The sequence below is a fragment of the Lathamus discolor genome, chromosome Z (assembly GCF_037157495.1).
Source record: "Lathamus discolor isolate bLatDis1 chromosome Z, bLatDis1.hap1, whole genome shotgun sequence".
NCBI lineage: Eukaryota > Metazoa > Chordata > Aves > Psittaciformes > Psittacidae > Lathamus > Lathamus discolor.
The window spans coordinates 24,467,602-24,490,483 of NC_088909.1; the positions used below are offsets into that span (position 1 = coordinate 24,467,602).

The 22,882-nt window shown below is 53.8% G+C and overlaps 1 protein-coding gene across 1 annotated transcript in view; it reads left to right on the forward strand.

Moving 5' to 3' along the window:
* LOC136005866 (hydrocephalus-inducing protein-like) overlaps positions 1-22,882 on the forward strand; it is a 50,443-nt gene that overhangs the window by 18,549 nt on the left and 9,012 nt on the right. Inside the window, exons 11-19 of the mRNA XM_065663759.1 lie at positions 6,695-6,784; positions 8,662-8,826; positions 10,201-10,353; positions 13,172-13,410; positions 14,921-15,161; positions 17,262-17,405; positions 19,082-19,225; positions 19,955-20,268; positions 22,209-22,248. Coding sequence (XP_065519831.1) covers positions 6,695-6,784; positions 8,662-8,826; positions 10,201-10,353; positions 13,172-13,410; positions 14,921-15,161; positions 17,262-17,405; positions 19,082-19,225; positions 19,955-20,268; positions 22,209-22,248 — 1,530 coding nt within the window. The remainder of the gene's footprint in view (positions 1-6,694; positions 6,785-8,661; positions 8,827-10,200; positions 10,354-13,171; positions 13,411-14,920; positions 15,162-17,261; positions 17,406-19,081; positions 19,226-19,954; positions 20,269-22,208; positions 22,249-22,882) is intronic.

The following is a 22,882-nucleotide window of genomic DNA, read 5'->3' on the forward strand; positions in this document are numbered from 1 at the left end:
GAGACATCCGGTTTCTGGTGAGGCTAGGGGCACTTGTTGCAAAAAGCATTTCTGAACAGCGGCAAGAGCCGACCCCAGGCTGGGCTCTGCTGCAAGGGCTGTGAATTAAGGGCACTTCATGAGTGTCCTCACAGTGTTCAGAGGTATCAGTTATTCTCCGTAAGGACACATTCCCACGTAGCGCGCGGGGCTGAAGAAAGGACACTGGTGCACTGTTAGTTCACATACTGACCTGCAGAATGCAATGGTCCTGGGTGGAAAGGAGGCCAAATTGAGCCCAAGCACAGCAATCCCTTCCTAAAACCTGGATTTATACCACGTCTGAGTCTCCCTTCCAGTGTCGTCTGTGAGCCTGGACACGAGGCTGGCAGGTTTAAACGGGCTTTTTGAGTTTTACTGCAGATAGGTAGAGAAAACTGCTCACTTTCCTGGTGATGCCAGCAAAAACCCCATGGCCTTCAATCAGCCAGAGCCTGCCTTCTGAGTATTTGCATGGTCTTGAGATGAAGAATGGCTGCTGTCTGAGCAGCGCAGCATCCCTTCTCATCTTGGAGTAAACCCTGGAATAATCCCAACCTCTTCTTTCTTTTACAGTGGGTGAAAGTAGTTTAGTTTTTCTATTTTGTTTTCCGAGGAAGGGGCTGCTGTTCTCTTCTTGGTTGCTCCTGCAGCCCATGTAAGGCTGAGAGGTGCCTTTCCTTAAACCAGTTGCAGGAAGTGAGAGCCTATAGAAACCAGGGATGCCTCCTGAAATGTGTGGCAGGGCTTCCTGGGACTGAGCACCAGTGCCAGGATCCTCTGCGAGAGCAGCAGAGAGTTGCAGAAACTGGTAGCGTGGCCCAGACTTAAATCCGCGAGCAAGAGCTCAGTCTCTTCTGAGGGGAACAAAATGCCCCTTCCGGGTGCCAGTAAAGGCGAGGGACTTGGGAAGCTGCTGCTTCCAAGCTCTCCTGTAAATCCTGTTGGCAAGCGTTGCTTGCTCCTTGCTCTTTGCTGATGCTCTAAGTAAAGGCTTCCAGGGCTGCAGTGGAAACAAGAATGTGATGTTTGAAGATAAATGGTTTGCTGTCACTTCTGTTTCAGGAGGGAGATGTCTTGCCCAATTCTTCCCTTGAAATCAATGTGATCTTTAAGCCCAAAGAAGCCAGAGTCTACCAAGAGACAGTCTACTGTGACATCTCAGGTACAGCTCTTTCCTCCTGCTCCTGTTCCCACAGAGGAGGTAGAAACACTCTTCCAGCCCACTCGGACCTCATGTAGTTCTGGAGGGCTCAACAGGGCAGTGCTGGCACACGCCGCTGTCCCCGTGGTTCCCGGTGGTCTCCTGTCGGAGGCCAGGGCTCAGGATGCCTGGCTCTGCCTTCCTGATCCCAGAAGTGACCAAGCAGTGAAGGAATAAGCTTTCCCGCCATGGCTTTGCCAGCATTTGCAACACAGCTTTAGTGAAGGAGCACCAGGCCCCTGTAGACCAGTTACGTCCAAGATGAGTCTTTGTGGCGTGGCTCTCTCCTCCTTCTCGTGCTGCTCACTTTGTGTGCAGAGTAGGCTGGGATGGCAGTGAGAGCTCATCCAAAATTTGAGCCAGGATTCAGGCACCTTAGGCTGCTTCAGTGGCTGAGAGCAGCCTTCAGACTGAAGATCTTGTGCTCTGTCATCTCTAGCAAATGTAAGGGAAAGGACCCACCTTGGAGTTTAGCTGTAAGCCTTGAGGTCTCGGTTGCCTTTGCACCAAGGGATGTGCACGTTAGCAGTACATTTATGGCTTATGTGATCTGCTCAGTGAGAAGGCTGGTTTCCCATGACTGGAGAGAGAGCCTTCATCGGGGACTGGAGAGATAAGACAAGGGCTGATGGGTTCGAGCTTAAACGGGGGAGATTTAGTTTAGATATACAGAAGAAATTCTTTCCTGTGAGAGTGGTGAGGCACTGGAAGAGGCTGCCCAAGGAAGTTGCTCCACCCGTGGCAATGTTCAAGTTCAGGCTGGAAGGGACTTGAAGCAAGCTGCTCTAGTGGAAGGTGTCCCTGTCCATGGCAAGGGGTTGGAACTGGATGATCTTAAGGTCCTTTCCAACGCAAAACATTCTGTGGTTCTCTGTGACACCGGCCCAGGGGGTTGGTTAGAAATGAGAAAGCAGCCCCAAGGCGTATGTCCTGAGGGACGAGATGGGTCCCGTATCTTCTCCTGGAGCATCTAGAGCTGGTTCCATCCAGCCCAGGGACCGGCAGCAGCACTGAGACAACCTGGAAAGTGCTGGGTAGCAGAGGGAATTGCACTCACAGATATTTCCCTCCACAGGCTGTGAGACCAGGCTGCCCCTGTGCATCAGCGGGGAAGGCGTCGGGCCCCAGGTCCAACTCAGCTGTGACCAGCTGAGCATCGGGGAGGTGACTGTTGGCTCAAGCCACAGCTACAGGGTGAGCAGGACGGGGCGCAGGGCATGGGGTGGATCCGGATGGCTCGCGGGCAGCAGCGAGCCTCGTGGAGCTGTGGGATGGGTCTGAATCAACTTGGTGGTGCTGAGCAGGCGCTTGGCACTGCAGGTCAAGTGGAGTGCTCTGTGTCAGGGGAATAAGCCCAGAGTGGCTCTGTTTGTGTGAAGTTATCCCTGCTTTGCATGGAAAAAATCCCCGAGGCAGAACTCGTCCTGTTGTATTTGGCAGCAGCGCTCAGCATCTTCTGCCTTTTACAGATGTTAATTGCTAAACTAGAAAAGAAGTGAGCCTTCTGTAAGCAAAGAGGATTCCTCATGTATTTCCATGTTGCCTTCTCGCTGCTGCTGCAGGTGTTCCTGCTCAACAGAGGAGTTACTGAGACGCCCTTCAGCGTGGTCCCTCCGGAGAGAGCTCTGGGCTCCTGCTTCACCTTTGGCCCCCGGGAGGGCATGCTTTTGCCTTTTGATCATCAGGCCATCTGGATCTCCTTCAATGCCAGTGTCGTGGGGCAGTTCACAGAGGAATTCCAGTTCAATGTGAAGGGATCCCCTGAGCCTCTGACGCTGACTGTGAGGTGAGGAGGGTTCTAAGAGCTTGGCGGCCACATCTGTAGCTATCTCTGGGTAGTCATCTCCCACCTACCTCATTTGCTGATGGAGCAGAGAAAGAAAAGGCTTGTCTGAGGTCTTGATCTTGGCTCTCATCCTGGCATCCCCACACTAGGAGCCCACACTAACCTTGACTCCAGTTTGACGCTGACTCCTTGCGACCGCAGCAGCAAATGAAGTGGAATTGTCAGCAAGAGGGAGCCATGGAATAGGTTGGGTTGAACACACCATTTGCTGTGGTCCTTGATTTTGAGCTGAGAGGCAGAGCTGGCATTGGTTGGCATCAACCATGAAATAAATTAATGGGTGTTGTGCAGCTTCACGTGGTGATTCAGGTGGATGTTGGTGAGTCCTGGAGTTTGGAGCCTTCAAGTCTGCTGACTTTAAGGGCAGGTGAGGAGATGCGGTGTGTTCAGGTTCCGTTATGCCTGCAACTACTTGAAAGGAGGATGGAGCCAGGAGGTGGCTGGTCTCTTCTCCCAAGTAACAAGGGAAAGGACAAGGGGAAACGGCCTCAGTGTGCGCAGGGCAGATTTAGACTTGATGTTAGGAACAGTTTCTCCCCGAAAGGGTGGTCAGGCATTAGAAGAGACTGCCCCGGGCAGTGGTGGAGTCACCATCCCTGGAAGTGTTCCCAAACCGTGTAGACGAGGCCCTTAGTGACACGGATTAGTGGTGGGCTTGGCAGCGCTGGGGTGACAGTTGGGCTTGATGATCTTAAAGGTCTTTTCCAGCGTAGATGATTTGACGATTCTGTGTTGGGTGGTTTAAGACGTGTTGCTCTTGGATGGGTCAGCTGGTGCCCTGGTGGTTGGCTGATGTTTTCCTCCAAGATTCAACTGTCCGCTCTGTTGAGCTGTTGCGGCTCTTGTCAAGGGATGTCTGGGGCTCCCCCGGCTTCGTGTCTCAAAGTCCTGCCCCCATAACGATTGCGTGGATCAAGATCTTCTGAGCAAGGTGTTCCTGTACTCCATGGGAAGAGCGGTTCCAGCTAAGAAATGCCAAAGCAGGAAAGCTGTGGCTGGGAAGGGTAGTTACATTGAGTGTGCTTTACTGGGGACACCCCTGTGTCCAACACATTACAGATGGGGAAACTGAGGCACGCAGCCATCACTTGTTTGGTGTCCTTCCTCAGGCCATCAACAACCTGGGGGCATACCCTGCATGACACTGTGCCCCAAGCCCCACAAGCAGCTATGGGCTGCTGACCGCTTTGCTTTGGCTGCCTCCCGTCCACCTGGATGCTGTGCTGAGCATGAGGGTGAGGGCTTGATGTGAAACCCCCTGAGGTTCTCAGGCCGGCTTTTACCCACCGGAACGGTAAGGAAAGCTGAAGGCTTTGCAGTTCTCTTTAACTGAGGCCATGTCTCCTCTGCCTTTGTCCTCACAGTGGCTGTGTCACTGGGCTGGCGTTTCATTTCAATGTATCGTCCCTCCGCTTCGGTGAAGTCTCCTTTGGTGAGTGTGCCCTGGGCTTGGGCTGCAGGGTGGGAGGTCTGAGCCTTACCCAGATGGAGCACTTGTCCAGGACAGCATTGTCACTTGTGTTCCTCCATAGCCGCCTTCAGCATGTGAAAACCAGGACTGCCAGCTGCTAGGCAGTATTTTGCCATCATGAGATCAAACAGAACCAGACAGAATGGCACAGAGCCAATTGAATGGTTCAAATAGAACGGAGGGAGTAGAAAGTCAGTGTTCTCTGGTGTCCCTCACAGTCAGTCCAGCCCCAATCTGCCATTCCTCAGCAACAGAATGACTGTGAAAGTCTTTCTTGTCCGCGGCCAACTGGAGAAGGGAGTTGAAGGCAAGTTGTAGGTGCCCTGGGTGAATTTTGCTGTTGTGAGGCAAGGGCACCATTTACCCACCTGACCGTTAGCGTGAGAAATCAATTAGTGCTGTGAGGCCAACTCGTTGTCAGCTCCCAGGTAACATGGCCAAGCAGTAGCTCCGCATTGGGCGCCCATGTCTTCAGACATGGGCTCCTCCTTCCCCACCAAAAGCCCAGCTCTGCTGACAGAGCTGGCGGCTGTGCACCCAGAGCTTCTCCACTGAGATGCAGATTCTGGTTCTCCACCTCAGTCTCGCAAAGGACTTCTCACTGAGATGGTCTCAAGTTTAAATGTGAACTCAACCCCCCAGATCAGCTGCGATTGTGTCAGTGGCTTCCATTATGGAAAGCAAGTACCAAAGCTGAAGCCATGTCAGCCTTTGTGGGGTAATGAAAGGCGGTGTGCAGCATGGCCGTTTGTCCCCACTCCTTCGGGAGGGTGAGACACAGGTCCTGCTTGTTCTTGAGCAAGCATCAGGTTTGCCTCCAGTGAAGTGGGCCGTGAGCTGCCACAGGCTCAGTCTCGATTGTCCCAAACCAGGAGATGCACCGAGGTTCCTGTCTGGAGAAACTGCTTCAGAGTGCTCTGCATCATGCTGTGGCTGCCAATTTCATCTTTCCTTTCCTTTCCTGGATCATCTCTTTGATGACAACATACTGCTTTTATCTCTCGAAAACTGTGGGAGTGTTTGTGGAGTTCACAGGGACTTTTCTGGACTGACTTTTGAGAGTAAATGTTCTGGATGCACCGTCATGGTTGAGAAGGAATTGGTGCTGGTCTGGGGGAGGTGAGAGCTCCTCACAGTTAGAGGCACTTGTGTCAGAGTGGCATTTCTGTGTGACAAGCGTAAAATTGACCGTAATTGACGACGACTTCCCTACAGAGCTTCTCAATCAGCTGTAATTGCCATTGAAAGGAGGCAAACTCCAAGCGCAGTTTTATCACCGCAGGATGTCCACCCCAGGAGTCACGGGATAATAAACTCCTGTTGTGTCCTTTTCCCAGGCTTTCCTCGCACCCTGTGCTGCCGCCTCACTAACACTTCCTCGGTGCCCTTCAACTTCAACCTTCGCATTCCTGGGGACGGCTCGGGAGCACCCAGCGTGACCAGTTTTGCTCAGGTGTCAGACAGCACTGGTCCGTCGTGGAGAAAGCGAGCCCCAGGTGCCAAGAAGCCAGCTGAATTTACTATCAGGCCCTGCACAGGGACCATCTGCGCCAAGGGACACTTGGATATCCAGGTACGCGAAGAGTCCAGCCCTGTGTGCTTCAGAGGTGGAGCTGGAGCTTCGGTGGCATTGAGGGGGCTTTAGCACTGCTGGCTCTGAGCATCCTGCGAGTAAGAGTTGGGCACTAGTGTTGGGCTCTACATCTGCCCTGGCAACGCAAAGCGCATTCAGTAATTCAGGTATTGTCCAAAGACTTCTGTTACTGCCAGAGACTGTGCTCTACACATGAACCAGCAGAAGAATTAAAGGCAAACATCACAGAATCCTAGCCTGTTTTGGGTTGGAAGGGACCTTACAGCTCATCCAGTTCCAGCCCCCTGCCATGGGCAGGGACACCTTCCACCAGACGAGGCTGCTCCAAGCCACATCCAAACTGGCCCTGAACACCGCCAGGGATGGGGCAGCCGCAGCTTCCCTGGGCAACCGGTGCCAGGGCCTCAGCCCCCACACAAGGAAGAACTTCTTCCTGATACCTCATCTTCCTCATATCTACTAAATCCTCCCTTTCCTTGCTGTGGAAGGAGATGTGGAGGGCACTGCATATGGCCGATGGGTTTTGGGAGTGATGAAGTATTTGATGCTCTTGTCTTCCAGGTCACCCTGTGCTCCAACACTGTGAAGAGATACAAGCTGGCCCTGGTGGTTGATGTGGATGGTGTTGGCAGAGAGGTGTTATCACTGCCCGTCAGAGCCAGGTACCAACGCTTCCCTTGCAGCCCCTCTTCTTTCCCTATGCATCTGCCAGAAGCAAGTGGTGCTGCCTTGCGTAGAGCTGGCTGGCTCCAGCTCCAAACGAGGAGCATTGCTCAATGAGCTAGTTCTGCCCAGCTAGACAGGAGAACAGCAACGCATGGAAAGCAGTCCATGATGAGCAGCACTTGTGCTCAGCCACAGGCACGGCCCAGGGCCTTCTCCTACAGGAAACTGTGATTATATTCCTTATCGGCCTGCTCTGGGGGCTTGAGGTGTAATGTTTCCAAAGGGCCGCCTCTCCTCCTTCCTGCAAGTGTTGGACTTGTGCTGGGTTGTGGCCAGAATCCAGGACTGGTTTGGGCCACAGCAAGCAGCTGCTGCAAGCTGTTGTCTGCCTCAGTTAAGGAGGGGCCGTGCAGACGGGCAAGGGGCTTAGGGCAGGACTGGTGAGGGAAAAGTAAAGGCGAGATCTTGTGACAGACAAAGTAGTCCTTGGTGTGGAAGGTGAGCTCAGGTTTTTGTGCTTCCGTCTGGCTCTGCTGAGCATTGATGTTCTCGGAGTTAAGCTCAAAGTTGTTCTTGCTTCAGCCACATTCAGGCCTGTTGTGCTGCGGTGGGCGTCAGTTCAACGGCAAGAGGGATGCATTTCACCGGTGCTGTTCCCTCTCCCGGGCAGAGTTGTGCAGTCAGTGCCTGGGCTGCAGTTGTGTAGAACAAGTGCAAATGGGAGCAGCTGGCGTGCGGACCCGTTGGGAAAGGAGCAAGGCAGCCACAGGGCCTGGGAGAGGGTTATCGCTCACGGCGCAGGGCAGGTGGTGGCCTGCACCCTGCGTTGCTGGGGTAAAGGGCTGGATTTCAGGCAGGGACACAGCGGTGTTTTCCCTGAGACACTGGAGTCTGGTGTTCCTGGAGCCTTGGCGAGCGCTGCTCCTCGGTGGGAAAGCTCCCTCAGAGCTCACACCTCGCTGGGGCCATTGAGAGGGTCCTTGCGAGCCTCCTGGGGCAAAGGAGGGGCAAAGCTGACCTGGGACAGGGCACCGTGCTCTGCCTGGGCACTGAGCAGCTTTTGTGATGCTGAGACTCAGGGTCTGCCCCTCTTTTGCAAGAGGTTGTTGGGTAAAAAGAAGTTGAAGGCTGTTTCTCACTGTAGGCGTATCAAATGTCTATTTGACGGTGACAAATGGGTCGTGCTCCATTTGGTGCTCATTGAGAAGTAAACAAGTAAGAAACGCTGTGTCAGAATCTAATTCCCTTTTGCTCATCTCTCTGCCTAGATGTGTAATTCCCCCGCTGCGAGTGCTCCACCCGGCTCTGACCTTTGGACGATGCTCTCTCAAAGTCCCTTACCAGCAGATGCTGACCCTTGTGAACGACAGCAACCTTCCAGGCTGCTACTGGGCTCTTCCTCAGGTTTGGCATCGCATCCGCCTCCTGCCTCCAATGTCACCTAGGGGTTTGTTAGGGAAAAACCGGGTTTGGTTAAGATGTTGCTGGTTTGTATTCAACCCTAAAGGTTTGCTGGGAACAGGAAGCTACCTGAATATCAGCTCCAGGAAGCAGCTTAAACTCTCCAGGAAGCAGATTATATTCAAGTCTTCAGGATGCTTTCAATGCGGGAGAACTTGTAGGGTTGTGAAAAGCTGCTGCAAGGAGGCTGCCAGCACGGGACGGGGGGTTGTGGAGGCAGCAGCTGTTGGCCCCCCTCGGGATGCTGAACCCATACATGTCTTGCATCTTGAGTTGTGCCTTTCTGCTTTCTCCTAGGCATTTTTAGACACGTGTGTGAGTTGGCGTTGTGGTAGATGTTAAAGAGTTGAAAGTTTCCTCAAAGGTCAGTCTGAAGCCGTGTTTGGTTCTGTCCCTTATAGGAGAACAAGGATGCTGCTGCTGTGTGGTACTCCAGCCCTGAGCCCCGTGGGATTATCCAGCCTCAGAGCTCGGTGGAGATCCCGTTCACACTGGAAGTCCAGGTGACGGGAAAGCAGGACACCGTTGCTCGTGTTGCGGTGTTTGGGAGTAAAGAATCCCCACTGGTGAGTGCTGGGGCAGACGTGTGCCTTTGTGCCTCTCATCTTGGTGGGATGTAGAGCGTACAGGGGTTCTTCCAGGGAAAATGATCTATGGCTGTTGTCTACAAGGAAAGAAGGCATTCGTGGCATAAGCAACACTAATGCCTGGAGAAGACATGGGACTGAGTGACCCTGTGCCCAGTCAATCCGTCCTCAAGGCGCTGCGCTCGTGCTCGGCTGCTGCTCGCAGCCCGCAAATGCTGGTCAAAACCTGGCTGGGTGTTGCCTGCACAAATGGGAGTTTCTGGGTGTCATTTCCTCTAGGTCTGCCTTATGGCTTGAGTGCAGCTTCGGGAGCTGGTAGCCACATCCAAGCTGGCCTTGAACAGTGCCACGGATGGGGCAGCCATAGCTCCTCTGGGCAGCCTGTGCCAGCCATAGCTCCTCTTGGCAACCTGTGCCAGAGCCTCACCACCCCTCACAGGGAAGAGCTTCTTCCCAGGATCCCATATTGATCACCACCCCCCCCCCCCCCCGTCAATTTAGAGCCATCCTTCCCTGTTCTGTCCCCGCAGGCCCTTATCCAAAGCCCCTCTCAAGGTTTCTTGTTGGCCCCTTTAGGCACTGGAAGGTGCTTTAAGGTCTCCCCAGAGCCCTCCCTTCTTCAGGCTCTACAAGCCTGGTTAAGGCTTGGGGTGTTTGGAGCTGGGGAAATCCCGCCAGACTGGATAAATTCTCATTGGTTTTAGTGATGTGAGAAGGGGGTTTAGCAAAAGGATCCACATTCCTCCTCCGCTAGTTTGTGCCCCTTCTGCAGGAACAAACTTTTGGGTCTCAGGCTGTCAGCAGAAAAAAATACTGCTTGAATGATGCAATTAATAATGAATGTCTTGGTGCAATAAAGAAGTAATACCAGGAATGCACACAAGCACAAATGAGAGGCAACTAACTTGCATGATCTCTACTGAGAAGAGCTTTGCTTCCAGCCTCTACTGGTTTTCACAGGGGAAGCTTTGGGAAGGTTGAAGAAGTTCCTGTGCAGTGTGGCTGTGCAGCCGCAGCAGTCAGGGAGGGTGGTTTATGGCATGATGGAGCAGTACAAGGAGCAGGCGTAGGCACAGAGTAGCGGAAGGAGAGCTGACAGCATGGAGGAGGTGTGAAAAGCATGCGTGGGAGATGGGGGTTCTGTATCCCCTCATAACGGAATCTTGTGGCTTTCAGATCTGCAGGGACCACTCCAGGTGCCACCTTTGCTCCAGCCTTCCTGTTTCAGCCTCACAACCCTGACAGCTTCAAACAGTCAGAATTCCCTCAGCCTACGAGCCCCCTTAGAGCTGTCCAGTCATTCTAAACCTTCCCTGTTGTTTTTTTCTCTTTCCTGCCTGCCTCCTGGAGCAGGAAATCCATTTATTGAGCACTGGAGAAGGACCAGTTGTCCACGTGCACCCAAGTGAGATAAATTTTGGCAGCATCCAAGTTCTACAAGATGCTTCCCGGACCCTTCACCTCTCCAATCAGTCTGTCATCCCCGCATCCTTCTCGGCAAAGATGGTAAGTGTCGCTGGGGCTGTTTTCCAGAGCAAGTGAGTGGCCCATAGCAGCCTGTGACTGGAGCACTTATTTCTATGCAACATTTCCACGTCACTGAGATGTGTCTGAGAGAGAAAGCCAGATGTTCCATCCGAGTGCAGCAAGAGGAGCCTGGCTCCGGGGTCACTTGTAGCTGGGGCACCCGTCAGTAAAACAGAGTTTGCAGAGATGTTTGAGCAGAAAGGAGTTCATTTCTGCAAGTTCTCCCTTTATTTTGTGGAAGGCGTTTAGCTGTGAGAGTCTTTGTTTTTGGAACTGAGAGGTCTGTCCTCAAGGCGCTTAGGGTGAAGTGGGTTTCACACCTCCTCGGGGGTCAAACCAGCTGGGTTGTTGCCCAGAAGCAGACTTGTAAGGGTTGTGTACCTGCAGAGCCTGTGTGCTCTGTAACATTGTAGAGCATGTGGCTGCAGAAAGAGGCTGTTTAATTCCTGGAGGCGGCAGGGTGGAACAGGCTGCGGAGCAGAAGGAGGTTGTGGGGTCTTCTGACAGGGGCTGATGCAGCCAGGAAGGGCTCGTGTGCTGGGTCTGGGGGGTGCTCCCCACCGGAGGGGCGTCTGTGAGGGGCTTGAGAGGAGGTTTGTTCTTCTGCAGGCTGGGTTGTTGAAGTTCTGGAGCCGCTTCACGCAGGCCTGTGGCTGGGGACTTGGTTGTGTCTGCGCATGAGGCATCCAGCAGGGTGTGAGAGCACAGGCTCAGCCCCCTGGGCAAGGAGGAGGGGGCTGAATTTCCCTCCTGCTGCTTTTCCAGGCGTTTGGGGGTTAAATAGAACCTCAAAGTGGGGGATTCGCAGGCAGCTTGCTTTGTCCGCACCATAAAAATCTGCTTTTGACCTCTGCAAAGAGCAAGCACCCCAGTGCCCTCAGCAGCTGCCTCCTTCAGTGCCCTTTCTTACTTGCTGGTAAGCAAAGCAATTGTTACTCTGCTCGTCAGGGGAAAGCAAACATGTCCTGTTGCGCTGTGCCTATTGGCAACTGAATTACAGAGGGTTAGAAGTCTTCAAGACAGCTGTGCTTCTAGAAGCAAGCTGAGAGCTTTTCCCAAAGGCAAAGCAGGAGCAGTTTGGTTCTTAAATGTTGCGCTTGGCAGCAGCTGGGCAAGCCGTAGCCGTGCCCTGGAGAGCCGCGATGCGCAGAGTGGTGTCCCTGGCCTCCCCAGCCTGGCAGGGAGGGCAGATGCGATCATGGAGGGGTGAGCTGTGGACAGGGAGCACAAATGGAGACAAGCTCTGCCCCTTGATCCCGTAAAACATCCCGTTGACGGTGCTCGGGGCAGAGGCTAAACCACAGTGGTCCCCGTGCTTGTGCTGAGGAGATGCTGATGCTGAGGAGGCAGGAGGAGGCCGGTTGTTGGCAGGAGCATGTAGCCAGCCTCAGGCTCTGATCTCCGCCTCCTGCAGGGCTCGGGGTGCTTTTGGGCTGTTTCCTGCCACTGGCTGTTTGTGTGGATAAGGAGCAGCTTTGAAATGAAGAACAGAGGGTCCCCCCCACCGGGAATGCTGAACCACCTGGGACAAGGCTCTGCAGCCAGCTGGTGCAGGACGGGGTTTATTTCCCCTTCATGAGCAGCCCTACGAGGACAGTGACTCAGCCTGACTGAGAATGGGAATGCTGTTGTTAGAGCTACGGGAATGGGAATGCTGTTGTTAGAGCTACGGCTCTCGCTAGAGCTACGGCTTGATGAAGTGCAGCTGCATTTGTAACGTGGAGTTCTGCTTCCTCTGCCACTTGTGCAAGGCCAGAGTGACCAGATCACTTCAGTGACTCATCTGTAAACAGATTCAAGAGAGCTGATTGTGGTGTCTCCTCAGTCATCCCTTGGGGCAGCTATCCGTCCCTTCCTCCCTCTCTCCTTCCCTCCCTCCATCCGTCAGCTGCACACTGGTGTCCATTGTAACCAGATTGTGGAAGCTTTCATTCACGATGGACGTCTGTGCTGGGATAAGATTCTGATTATCGTGGTGAACTTCTGAAGTGGTGGATCCCAGCCCTTACTGGTTACTCAGGAGCTCTGATGCCCAATAGTACAAGAAGCTGCTATAGGGTCAGAAATAGCCACTGTCTTTGTGCATGCAGTGCATGCAGCTACGGCATCATTTTGCGGCGCACTCAAGGATAAGCAAGTAGCAGAGATGTTATCAGAGGTTGGGTATTTGTCTTGAAAGTGGGGGTATTTTGTAGCGTGGCTCCAAGAGGTTTCTTGTCTCTGAGACACAGGCTGGATTGGGGGCAGGCAGAAGCTGACCTAGAAACCCAAGGGAATGTGTCTCGGCAGAGCCTTGTGGCCCTGGCAGGTCTCCTGTTCAGCAGTGCACGGTGCTGCCCCTTGGAGCCAGAGCAGATGCTGACTGAAAGAATGAGGAGAGGATGCAAATCGTCCTCCCCTGGCCTGGGCTGTTGGCGTGGGCTGTTGGCCTGGGCGGGCCCAGCAGGGCTGTGCTGGGTCACGCCAGGGAGTTGAAGGTCTGGCTCCGTCGAGACCCCCATCCTCATTCCTCAGGAATAGTTTCTGGGGTACAATTTTCTGGCGGGCTTGTTGCCAAGCTTTGATAAATGAGCTTTGTCAGGGAGCAGACTCTCAGATTCACGTTTGGAGCGGAGCTCTCAGGGCTCCTTTCCAAGCGAGCTGCCCTGTGTCAGCACGAGCCAGAGAAGCTGTACATGAATGTCAGTGGAATCTTCACACCCGCTGGCTCGGTGTGAACGTGTTGCCTGGGCAGGCCTTGGCTGGTGGCAGCCAGGTCCGTGGTTTCCGTCCTAAATGAGTGTTGTTTGTCTTCCAGGCTGGTGCAGACTCGTGCTGGACCGTTGGACCCAGTCAGGGAGTGATCCCTGCCAAGGCCGAGGTGTCTCTGGCTGTCACTGCAAACTTGGATGACACGGAGCAATTCAAGGACGAGGTGGTGCTGTTCATTGAGAACAGTCGTGCCTACGTCATCCCCGTCCAGGCTGTTGGCGTTGGCACCACGATTGTCATTGACAAACCCTTTGGCCCGGAGCTCAACCTGGCGCCCTGCTTCAGGTAGGGAATCTCTCAGCTCCCACTTCCCCATGGGCTCAGCAAGGAGGAGTTCTGCTGCAGTCCCTCAAGCTTCTTCAGTGCTCACAGTCCTGGCTCTGCTTCCCTGAAGCCACAGGGCTTCCTTTGGAAACATTTTATGGCCATCTGCAAGTCAGTAGGTACTCTGAAAGCCACCGAGCTGGAGAGCAGTTGCTAAGTTGTTGCTGAATTGTCTTTAGTCATAATCCATTTGTCTCCTCACTTTATCAAACAAAGATTTGGAGGAAGAGAGCAGGTCCTGGAAGCCTCCAGCTGAGAAATGCTGCCTTACAAGTACAGACATGTTTCCCTCTGCAGTGATATTGCTTGCTTTGCCATTCCGTCTGGAGTAAGATCTCAGAGCAGCAGCAAGCCTGGGCAGTAGCTTGTTAGCAGCTCCTCGACTGAATGAATGGCGCTGGTTTATTTCCCCTCTGGCCAGGAGCCCTGGAGGAGCAGCAGAATTTCTTTGCCCTGTGTCATCCCCCAGTTGGCTCCTCTCCCCCACTCCGTGCCCGGTTGCTCTTTATTAGACGTGGTGGCTCTTCCCTGGTTTCTCCTGCCTGCTTCCCGAGGCACGGGCAAGCGAGTGTGGATGCAGGACCAGCTCTGGAAGGGGGAGGAAGTGTGGAAGTGTGGAAGTCTGCTGAGGTGGAGTGGGATAAATGAAGAGTCTCGATTGAAATTGGTGAGCTGGAAGGAGAGGATTCAGTGGTCCCAACGTGTGTGTCTGAAACCAGTCATGTTCTTGGAGACAGGAGGAAAAAAGTGCTGTTTGCCTTGTGTTGGAGACCTCCTCAGAGAAGAAGAACAGTCTTCTTGGGGTGGCTCTTCCTTTCTGTGGCTGCAAAGAGGGTCCGTGGTGCTCCGATAACTGAATTCCTGGGGTAGAAAGAGCAGCTTAATCCTACCTTAAGTACTTGGGATAGATTTGGAGAGGTAAAATACGCACCCACGAGCCCTCCACGTACGCAGGGACATTGCAGGGAGGCTGGTGCTTGTCCAGAGTTTCCTGTGCTCAGTGCAGCCACAAGCTGGCTGCACAATGGAGGGGACAGTGTCCGTGTGATTCATGTAGTTGTCTTCTGCCCCCCTTTATGTCTTTGCCCGCGGGCTCAGTTTGGAGCTGTTGCCATTGCTGTCGGCTGCAGAGCCGCCACCAGAGGGTGGTACGTTGGGGGCAATGAGGGTTGGATGCTCCCTACGAGACGCCTCAGAGGCATGAACAACAGCTCCCAAGGGGAAGGTGGAGTGGCAGCGAGGCTGTTCCTCCAGCTACTTGCATGTGGGGCCGGCTCTTTACGAAGCTCTTCCTTGCTGGAAGGGTGCCAGCAGAGCAGCTGCTGGATGGTGACAAACCTAGGGGCAGCCAAGGTCTGGCTTTTGGTGAAGCCGAGCGTGCAGTCAGGTCGTGCCCTCAGGGTGCTGAAGCTGGGTGACCAGTGGCAAATAGCAGCTCCCCTGCCATTTTGTGTCTCTGCTTCTCCTCTAGCCTGGATCCCTGCTGTTACCGCTTCAAGATGACAAACAAAGGACGACGCACCCGTCTGCTCTATTGGACCACAGAAGGTGGCACCACACTTAAGCAGCGCAAGCGTCTCCCTCGCATCAGTAAGAGCAAGGGCAAGGTTTCCTCCTGTGGCCCCGTGCTGAAGCTTCAGCCGCTGAGGACGGAGCTGATGCCCGGCCAGACAGCGGAGGTGGTGCTGAAAGGCTCCTGCAGCACCCCCCAGGTGAGTTCTGCATCAGGGCATTTGTGCAGCCCCTTGACATTTGCCTGAGCAAATGGGCAAGTGCTTCTGAGAACCTGGTTTCCTGCCATAAGTTACCGTGGCAGCACCAGTTGCTTTCCATGCTCGCCACCATCAGTTGCTGAGGCTTTTTGAGTTCCATGGCTACCATAAAGCCAACTTGGTGGTAGCAAAACATGGCCTGAAGGCACTGTCGCCCCAGGCTCTGTCCAGCATGGCCTTGTACCCTGCCAGGGATGGAGCATTCACCACTGCTTTGGCAACCTGTGCCAGTGCCTCACCATCCTCACAGTGAAGAACCTCTTCCTTGTATCTAACCTGAACTCGCCCTGTTTGAGTTTAAGTCCATTACCCCTTGTCCTGTTGCTGCAGTCCCTGAGAAGAGTCCGTGTCCGGCATCCTTGTAGGCCCCGTTCAGCTAGTGGAAGGCTGCTCTGAGGTCTCCCCGCGGTTTCTCTTCTCCAGGCTGAGCAGCCCCAGTTTTCTCAGCTGGCCTTAAAGTTAGAGGTAGACTGGGAGCCCAGGCAGAAAGTAACTAAAGAAATGGGCAGTTGTCTGTGTGGGGAAGCAGCGAGTGAAACAAAACACCCAGGAAGGTAGGGAGTGTCTGGGAGCAGCATTGATTTTCCTCTGTAGACAGACACGGGCCGGGAGCTTGTCCGGCCCGGAGACCGGGACGAGAGAAATGAACCCAGTGTGCCAGCTCTAATGATCCGAATGATGTCCGTCCACATGGGAAAGTGTTCCAGGGATCATTAGAACTGAGAGCTTGACTTGTGTCAGTATTCCCATCAGCGCTCGCCCCGCTCCCTCAGCCAGCCCCCGTGTGCCGAGGGCAGGCAGGTCTTGCAGCACCCTTGGGTTGCAGCTCAGAGGGGCAGATTTCAGCAGGGTCACTGAGTGTTCTCCTCCCTGGACCCTTCTCTCCGGGGGAAATCCAGCTCTGCAGAGGAGCTGCCGTCTGACCCCGGTGTGCCTTCCCTGGCTCCAGGAGCACTGGGCACAAGTGTTTAAGTGAATGGGGAATAAATGTGCATTAAGCTCCTGCTGCTGCTAGAGTTTGAGAGGTGTTTTAAAGGATTGCCTGAGTGGTAGCTTGAGGAAGACTTGATCCCTCAGCTAGTTGACTCCGATGGGACTGTCCGTGTGCAGTCCTGAGCCCATGAGGCTTTGATGAAGAGGGAAGAAGGAACCAGAAGGGAAATGGTCAGGCCACTGGTGAGGGTGCCTTCCTGGAAAGCCAAATGGGCATCTGTGAGCTCAGCTGTGGCTACCTGGCTCGTGCAGTCCAAGCCAAGAGCCTGGGATTGGGTCTTCCACCTTCCCTAGGTCTCGAGAACTTCATACTCTTGAGGCTGGTTAGAAGCCCAAGACCCTGTGGTGCACGTGCAGCACAGGTGATTCTGACGTCTCTAGGCTCTGAGGAGGAGTTGGGTTGTGGTGGTCTATCAGAGGGAAGAGAGAGGAAAAAAGGGAGGAATGTGGGGAAGTGAAACCATGAGGAGGAATCAGGAAAAGTCTTGGATGTAAGAGCATCCAGCTTAAGTAGAGGGTTTTCATGCCAGGTTGAAGACATCTCTTTCCTGGGGAGGTTTGTTTTACAGGCAGGTCTAGGGGGACACAGTACATCCTAGGAAGGCAGGCTGTCTGTTTGGGGTTTTCCCAGGGATCCTTTCCACTAAACTTGCAAGGGAGGATTTGCTGGCATTGATCCTTCTATCCCCTGTTTCCCTTCATACAGTCTGGTTTGTTTTTTTTTAATGAGTTCCTACAGTTTTCGGTAAGCATTTTGTTTGGCAGTGGGACAAAGCAAAGCAATAACCGTTTGGGCAGGGATTGTTCTGAGAGCTGTAGGCAGCACAAGACTCCTGAGGGCCTTTTGTGGTGGTTGGGTTGTAACACGAGGGACGCGTGAGTGCAGAACAAAGAGGATGCAGCTTATAAAGAAGAGAGGGCTCCTGAGGAGACCAATGGCTGTAACTTCATGCAGTAATGGGGCGTGTGGGTGGGCGGCTCAAAGATGCAGTGTGTTTTGTGGACACCCTGATAACACCCGCTGGGGGCCGTGTGGCTCGCATGCAGGTGGTGAAGGAGAAGCTGCTGTGTCACGCCATCGTGGGCAAGGAGGGAGTGAAGAATCTGATCGTGCAGGTGGACGTCACGTGCGAGTTCATTGCTCCTGCTCTGCAAATATCCAGCAGAGAAATCACTTTCCGGGTGGAGAAGGTGAGTCTCTGCATTGCATCCTGGCACTGACTGGTGTGGCTGGGGTGTGCCTGTGTCCTAAGGAGGAAGTTCTCCAAGTCCACAGAGCTTTGGCTGTTGACTTGAGCCAGGCCCAGCTTTTGTCATGAATGCCGAGATCATTATTTCACCCCTGTGGGGCTGGGGACAGTCTCCGCAGCTCTATTCTGCCCTTCTCGAGGTGGAGACAGAATTGAGCTGCTGAGCCAAGGGCACGGGCTGAGGTGTGGGACCCGTGAGAGCAGCGTGGGCTTTGGAAGAGCCACTTGCTGTGCTGGGGCTGCAGGTGGAGAGCAGATCCCTCCTCACCCTCCCTGAGGTGGTGGTGAGAGGAGTGAGGATGCTGCTAGAGATGAGGCTGTTCTCTAAGTTGAGCCAGGTAGAACTGAGATTACAGCTGCTCTGGCGAGGGGGAGCATGCCCCCCTCTAGAGAGACGCCAGTGTCTGTAGTCAGGGTTTTGAGGATCTTCCAAGGTGTGGTGATGTCCGAGCAGCGATCGTGTAGGGAAGCTGAGAAAAGCTGAGATTCCTGTCAACTCCTCAAGCTGATGAGGAAAAACTGGCATCTCTTGCGCCTCTTTGCCTTCCCTGCCGTCGGTATGGGTGCTGCCTCTTTGCCTTTCCCAAGCCTCACCTTCTTCAAAGGACCCACGAGTGCCCTTCAGCTGCAGCGATGAGAGCACCAGTGCAACGTGTGTGCCCTTTAGTGTCTGGATCCCGACTCCTGCATCACCTTTCCCCGTCGCGTGAGGTGTCTGAAAAAGAGCAGATAGCTCATGATTTAGTTTCTGCGGTTTCAGGTCTCTCCTCCACTTCCCAGGCTTCCAGAGAAGCACAAATCCTGTGAGCAGGCGGTTCACATCTAATCAGAAGCTTTTCAGCTCCCCCTGATGTCTGCCTGTGGTCTGCTTGATGCCACATGCTCCCATGTGTTGCGTGCTGCGACACTGCAGGAGTTGGATGCCAATGCATCCACAATTAGTTTCCCAAAGACTGTCTAGTTTAGATAAACCATGCAGGAAGCGCGGAGCAATGCATGGACAGGAGGAAAAGGCTTAGGCTGAGCTTAGCTTTGAGGCTGCAACATCTTGTCAGTGGAGCAGGGGCAGCAGGTTGCGGCCAGACTGTTGAGGTTTGGAGCTGTCTGCATGTGCCCGTGAATGTTCAAAGCTGACCTCGGGCTGCTGCAGGCTGTCCGCTGCAGGCCATATCCTGCTTGCTTGCCTCCTCTGAGCAGCATCACTGCCTTGCGGGCCTGGCAGAGCTGATAGGGTGGTAAGAAACTACTGTATGGGAGTGGAAATGGCCTTGTGCCTTGTGCCTGTGTGTGCTCTCTGGGCAGGAGAGGACACACAACTGGAGCCAGAGTGGGTTCACTTTCTGTTTTGGATCTTGCTGAAGCAGCTGCCTCCTCTGGGGGGCTGCTCCCTCATCTGTACGCGAGACTGTTTCCCTGTCCCCTGGGGAAGGCTGTGGGTTCTAAACGCGAAAGCGTCTGCTAGAGTTGGAGGACAAACTTTGCAGAGGGGTAGAAACCAATCAAAAGAGTAAATAGAGATGGATGCACTTTTGGGGTTGGAAAATTTGAAATGCGTCTGAAGGGGAGGAGGTCCATGGCCACTTCAAGGTCATTTTTTCTTGTCTCCTGTTTCTGTAGCACCCCGGTGATGTCCTGGCTGTGATGTACAAGCCTCTCTCTGTAAAGAACATGTGCTCGCTGCCCCTCAGCGTGGTCCTTGCCTTAGAGCAGCCCTTCTCCATCTGCACTGCGGACCAGCAGCCTCTCCCTGCAGATGCTCAGGTGAGCAGCCCCGGACTTTCTTGCTGCTGGGCTTTGAAGGGGGATGAACGTGGTGGTGTGTCTCTGTTGGGAGGTCCTCCATGATGGAAGTGTGTTCTGTAGAGTCTGCAGTAAAGTGGCCCAAGCTAAATCAGATGTGAAACGAGCTGCTGAAGGAAACAGAATGCCATCTGAATCGGGAAGAGACCTCCTGGCTTGAAGACAGGGGGAGGAGGGAGCAGGCACCCAGCTGTGGGCAAGCTGTAGGAAAGGTGTCTGCTGGAAGGCATGCCAGCTCTCCAGCAGCCATCCTCAGATAAGCTGGGGAACAGCTTGCTGTCTTTGAGGGCAGCCCTGCCTTTGGGAAGGCTGAGGTAGGCTTCTCCAGCTGCTGTCTGGCTCCTGCCCTGGTGTGTGCGGAAGGTGTTGGGCATGGGCTCTGCAGTGCACGTGTTGTCAGAGGTGCAGCCACCGCTGTGCTGCAGGCTAAAGGAGTTCCTCCAGAGGGCGAAGGCCTGGGTGCCAGAGTGCTGCTTTGGTTGTGTTTAGCAGGTGGCTTCTGCGGCTCCAGAATTCAGGAGACCAACGTGGATTTCCTCTTGTATTGGTGCAGAGCACAGAACCGTGAGCCTCAGGCAGCTTCAGAAAAAAGTGCGGTGCTTGGTCAGACAGCGTGAAGAAAATGAAGGATGAAGCCAGAAGCCCGTGTTGGGGTCACACGTAGAACATTTTCTCTTCATCTCCTTGCAGCCCATGAAGCTGAGGACAGGGGAGGAACTTCAGCTCTGCATCGGATTTAACCCTGCTTATGAGGAGGATTTGCTTATCCGGGCAGCGGAGAAGGCTCTGAAGATCAAGTTCCTGGAGCATCCTCACGAAGAGCAGGTCACCGTCCGGGGAGAAGTCTACTTCCCGAATCTCCAGATCCAGAGCACGGCCGTGGACTTTGGCTGCATCTTGAATGACAGCAAGGATGTGCGTTACATGGAGATGACCAACTGCAGCCCACTGGTTGTCCAGTACCACTGGGCATTCCTGAAGGACAGCCAGGTGAACCCAGTGAGGTATGCGCACCTCTCCCTCTCCTGGAAGCTCTTCTTCCTGATGTCCTGTTTGTGGTTTGCAAAGCCCGAGGCCATTTGCCTGATCTGCCAAATTGTTTTCAACCTTCCCTTGAGGAAATCACACCTCTGAGTTGTGCTCAGCCAAGGTGCTCAGGGAACAGGTGATCTCCGCCGGTTTGATGCTGGGAAGGAGACAGCATTCTCCAGCCAGGCTGGGACTGTAGGACACTACTGACCCTTTTCACATAGCCATAAGCTGGAGTCCTGCTTTATCTCTGCAGCTGCAAAGCCATGCTTCGGCACTTGGAGAAGCGGATGTAGAAGGTGTCCTTCCCTGCTAAGCCCATCTGTTGTCATTTTGTACTAAGATCCTACCCAGGCACTGCCATCAGAGTGACACACTGCTGTCGCAGTCCCTTGCTCTGCTTTGCTGTAGGCCTGTATGGGTTCCTGGGGGCAGGAGGGCTGATGTAGAAAGCTGCTTTCTCAGATCTTCGTGGCCTGAGGCAAACAGCCCCTTGAAGTGAGTGTTCATCTCTTGAACTGCACGTCACATTCACAGAAGAGCTATGTAGAGTTTTAGTGAGGAATGGCAGGTTCTGCTGTGACTTTAGGTCCAGCTGTAGATGCTGGAGGGAGCCCTTGTATGGACATCCCTGGGAAGGAGGACCATGCAGTGGTGGTCTATGGTTTCCAAGGCCAAGAGCAAACTTGTAGTGGTGCTGAAGCACATCTAGAAGCACATTCCTAGTGTTCCTTCTGCTGCGGCTTCTCTGCATAGCACAGAAGTCTGCTCTGGGCAGTTTGAAGGACGGTAGCAAATGGTTTTCCGTAATGCCCTAGGAAACGCAGCAAAGTTCACCACGTGGCACTGAAGCGCTGTTATTACAAACAAGGGAAACGATCAAGAAGCAGCTGTGTGAAGGGAATTGGGATCTGACTCGGAGGAGGTGACCTCTTGGGAACTGGAGATGAGCTGTGGCTATTAGGAGGGCTTGGGGGAGACGACCAGGGCACTGGGGCACTCCGGGGCGCTCAGCAGACACCATGGGATGCTGTGCGCCAGAGCTGGAAATGAAGATGGTCTCCAAGGTGTTACCACCAAACACTCAAAGTGTTCATTAGGAGCCTGCAGAAGGGCAGCGTGTCAGATGTTATTTCTGGTCCACACTAAGCACTGTTGGTATTCTAAATCATCAGCTCTAACTCAGTCTGACATGGAGGGAATCAAGCATCAGGTCTCATGAAGGGGAGATCAAAGACTGGAACTTTCCCTACCTGGGACCTTGCTGGAGCTGGTCATCAGAGACTCCCAGGATCAGTCGCGCACGTTTATTTTGGTCAGGAGAGAAAAATGCTGTTTCTCTGCCTCAACAAGACTTTGTGTGTTTACATTTTTTTCTTTCTAATTGTCCAGCCCGTTCTTTCCTCCTTGCTCTTTGGTCATTGCTGCTACCTGGGGCAGAGTGATCATATGAGCAACACAATCCAACTGTTGCTGTGTGGCTGGACATAGGCAGTGTAGACCAACGTGTGCCCTTTCTCTGACTTCTGAGGCACGAATCTCTCGTGGTTACTCTTGTTGTAGACCCACGTGGTTAGAGACAGACTAACCCTAAGCCTCAGCCCTTGGACCTCTGAGAGCTGAAAGCTGAGCTAAGCCTTTGCACCAAGGTGTTTTCTCCAGTGACGGAATGGATCTTCAGAATCACGCAGCAGGAGATAGCAGATCTGGAGGCAAGCAGTTGCCAGCTGCCTGCAGCGCTGCTATAGCAGTGTCATTGCCAGGCGTTGACCTGCTCCATCCCAGTTTTGGAGCTCATTGCTGAGCTCACACCACTGATGCCCCCGCAGGGGCCCCATCCTGCCGAGGAGCTGCTGTGCAGACTTCCCTCCCTCCCACTGCAAGGTCCCTGAGCAAAGGTCTGTTCTTTTTCCAGGTTCATGGAGACAGAGCCCCTCGCCTTGGGTGTGGAGGAGGTAAGTGGGAATCTGTCTCACTTCCACATTTCCAGTGTAGCAAGCAGTTACGTACTCCCACTCCCACTGGTGTCCTGGGTGCTGCTGCCAGAGTGGCCTCATGTCATAACAAGCGCATCGCTGGTCATTGGAGACGCCACATGGGAGGTGTTATAGGGCTGGTCAAGAACACTCCTTGTGCGGCAGCTATGGAGGACTTTATCCATCTTGGTCCTCATCTAGTGGTGGGTAGGAAATTCCTGCAGCAGCATTTGCTGCGGCAGCATTTGCTGCGGCAGCAGTTGCTGCAGCATCTGGAGAGAGCAGGATGTGAATCAGAGACAGGGAAAAGCATGAGGAGTGCAAGGAGCTGGGCTGGATCCTGCCCCCGGCTCCACAGGCTCTCAGCTCCCAGTCTCGTGTTCTTCTGAGGGCAGGAAAAGGTGTTTTTGAAGGCAAGTTCTGCAGCAGAGAGAATTTCTTGCTGCCAGGAGACACCACAAATGAATGTAGTGTATTAGCTACTGCATTAATTGGGACTGTGGGAGAAGGTTTTCCCCATGGTCTCTCCGTTGGTGAGTGGAGCGGCTGCAGTGTGAGATGAGGAGGATGTTGCCTGTGTTTGAGGAAGAGGCCCCTGCAGCCACGTCTGTCC